Below are 2,543 nucleotides of genomic sequence, written 5' to 3' on the forward strand. Positions count from 1 at the left end.
TTCTTGACCTTGCTCTTGGTGCTGGTGCACAGCCTGATCCAGTACCCGCAGCCTGCTGGCGATGGGCTGGATGAGGCCACGCACCGGCGCATGCAGGAGCGTCAGGAGCTGCTGCAGCGCGAGATGGCTCGGCTGCTGCAGGAGCTGGAGCAGGGGCCCCCGGAGCAGCAGGAGCTGGGCTGGGGAGCCGCGCTCTTTGGGGCTCTGCAGCAGTGGCCATTCTGCGCTCTTGCTGGAGTCCTGCTCCTCTTGGGCCTGTGGTTTAGCTGCAGGAGAAGGAGCTGGCAAGCCAGCAGCAGCAGCAATGACCGGAGCTCCTGCACAACCTTAGAAGGCGAGGAAGGCGAAGAACAGGAAGAAGGGAGTGTTGATTCTGTGGAAGAGAGAGAAAACCTTGATGCGACTGTAGATGTGGACGACAGTGGCAGTGGAGATGACAGTGAAGGCAGTCCTGTGGGAGCAAATGAAGGACACGGCGAAGATTTCATAGAAGGCATGGATGTGCAGATGGAGCAAGACAAGGACACTGCAAAGAAAGAAGAGGGAGATGGAAATGAAGAAAAAAAGAGTGGTGCAAATATGAAGGCAGGCAACAATGATGATGTAAATGAAGGTGAAGACAATGTAGATGGAAAGGAAGAATACAAGGACATAAAGGCGCAGGAAAGCAGTGATGCCAGGGAACAGAGGGGCAGTTATTGGAATGGGCAGGAAGATAGCAGGGATTTTGGGAAGAAAGCAGACCATAGTGGGTTTGCTGCAACTGAGGAGGAAGAGAAGGAAATGATACAAGATGGCAAGGATAGAAACAAGGATGAAGATAGGCATGGTGTAAGTGTGGAGGGAAACAAGCATGAGGATAGAAAAGAAGACGAACAAGGTAATGTGGCTGCCAGTGAAAAAGAAGCCAGTGATGGTGGCAAGGCAAAAATGGGAAGTGGTGGAGTTGAAGACAGAGAAGACACCCGAGATGTTGGGAATAGGGAAGGCATCCTTTCAGTGGATCGTGTACAGTGGCCTGTGGAGGAGCTGGAGAGAGGTTGCTCAGTGGCAGCTGAGTTAATGGAGAGCTTGAGGAATGTCTTTGTGGACAGCTTGAGCAATGGTTTGTACCCGGTGCCTGGGGAAGCCATTGGGGTGGGCAGTGCCTTTGAGGGTTGGAGTCCCCGTGAGTGGGATGGGGTGTACCGTGTGCTGGTGCCCTTGAGTCCCCCTCCAGGGCACGCCTTCCTGCTAGAGGAGAACAGTGCAGGGCAGATGGCAGCAAGGACCTTCAGCATCCGTGTGGAACTGGTGTGCACGTGCCAGAGGGAGCAGCAGGGCGAGGAGCTGTTGTGCTTCCTGCACCACTCGCAGAAGAAGCTGCAGCGCAAGCCTAAGCGCAGTCTCCTAAGGACGCTGTGCACCGGCTCCTACCTGGACGCGGAGAAAACCTCGCGCTGGTTTTATGAGTTGGTGAAGTCCTCGTGGCTGCATGTGCCTCAGTCAGACTCCTGGCACTTGGAGGTTGAGCCCTGCAGCCGGTCCTGCAAATTGCAGCTGAGCCAAGGCCAGAGGAGCCTGACGGTGGAGGTGCCCTTTGGGGTGCGCCAAGGGGACTCGGACATCTTTGTGGTCAGCCAGACCACAGAGGCCCAGAAAGGCAGCCCCAGGATCTTTGGGAGAAGCCGGTCCACCGGGGCCAACTTCATCCCAAGCACAGCGTGGCCTGAGACATACGCTGTGGCAGAGGTGAAGTTCTTCCGGCACATTGCCAGGCAGGTGCCATGTGAGATGTTGCACCTGAAATGCCTGCAGGTCTTCACCTGCCTCCTCAGGGGCACGGGTTTTTCCAGCTCTGTCTGGAAGACCATGGTCATGCATGTGCTGACCACCGTCCCGCTGTCCTGGTGGCGCAGGAGTGAATTTGCAGAGCGGCTCTGGGGCATCATGGCATACCTGGGCCGCTGCCTGCAGCTGAAACGCCTGGAGCCCTTTGTGCTGGGCAGCAAGAGGCTTCCTGCCGAGATCAGCATGCCGCCGGCAATGGCAGGGCTGGAGCCGCTCAACCTCTTTGAGCACCTGGCACGAGATCCGGCCGCCCACAGACAGGCCATGCACGCCTACGGTCAGCTGCGCTATCGCCTCTGGGTCCTGCTCTGCAGCCACTGAGAGCAGTTCCCTGCTGCACAGAGCTCTGCTGGGCGGGCTCACAGCCTGTGGCAGCCACGTGAACGCTGCATAATTACTGCTTTGGTCCCTGGCTATGCTGAAGCTGCTTTCCTGCTCCTGCGGAAGGAAGGTGCTGCAGCACAAGGACTCCTTGTGCAGACACTTGTCAGAGTTGCCTTGCCCTTCACCTTCCAGTTACAACAGTGATGTGTCCTAAGCCTGTGAGGCAGAAACTGGCTCCACTTGCACATCTTCAGAGAAGACAGTGAAGCTGATGGAGGTTGCTTGGACTGCCTGGAAGACAGAAACCTGGCCTGTTCAGTATTTAGGGTAGTTAGTGTAGTTATGCGGTGATCTGTAATGTTAATGGTTTGTAATGAGATGTAGCTTAG

The 2,543-nt window shown here is 56.2% G+C and overlaps 1 protein-coding gene across 1 annotated transcript; it reads left to right on the forward strand.

The window, feature by feature from the left end:
* The first annotated feature begins 579 nt into the window (after positions 1 to 579).
* Positions 580 to 2,151, forward strand: LOC134549477 (inositol 1,4,5-trisphosphate receptor-interacting protein-like 1). The gene has a single exon (XM_063395019.1). The coding sequence runs from the start codon at positions 580 to 582 to the stop codon at positions 2,149 to 2,151; it is 1,572 nt and encodes a 523-aa protein (XP_063251089.1).
* The last annotated feature ends 392 nt before the right edge of the window (positions 2,152 to 2,543 follow it).

Source organism: Prinia subflava, chromosome 4 (assembly GCF_021018805.1).
Source record: "Prinia subflava isolate CZ2003 ecotype Zambia chromosome 4, Cam_Psub_1.2, whole genome shotgun sequence".
NCBI classification, from domain to species: Eukaryota; Metazoa; Chordata; class Aves; order Passeriformes; family Cisticolidae; genus Prinia; species Prinia subflava.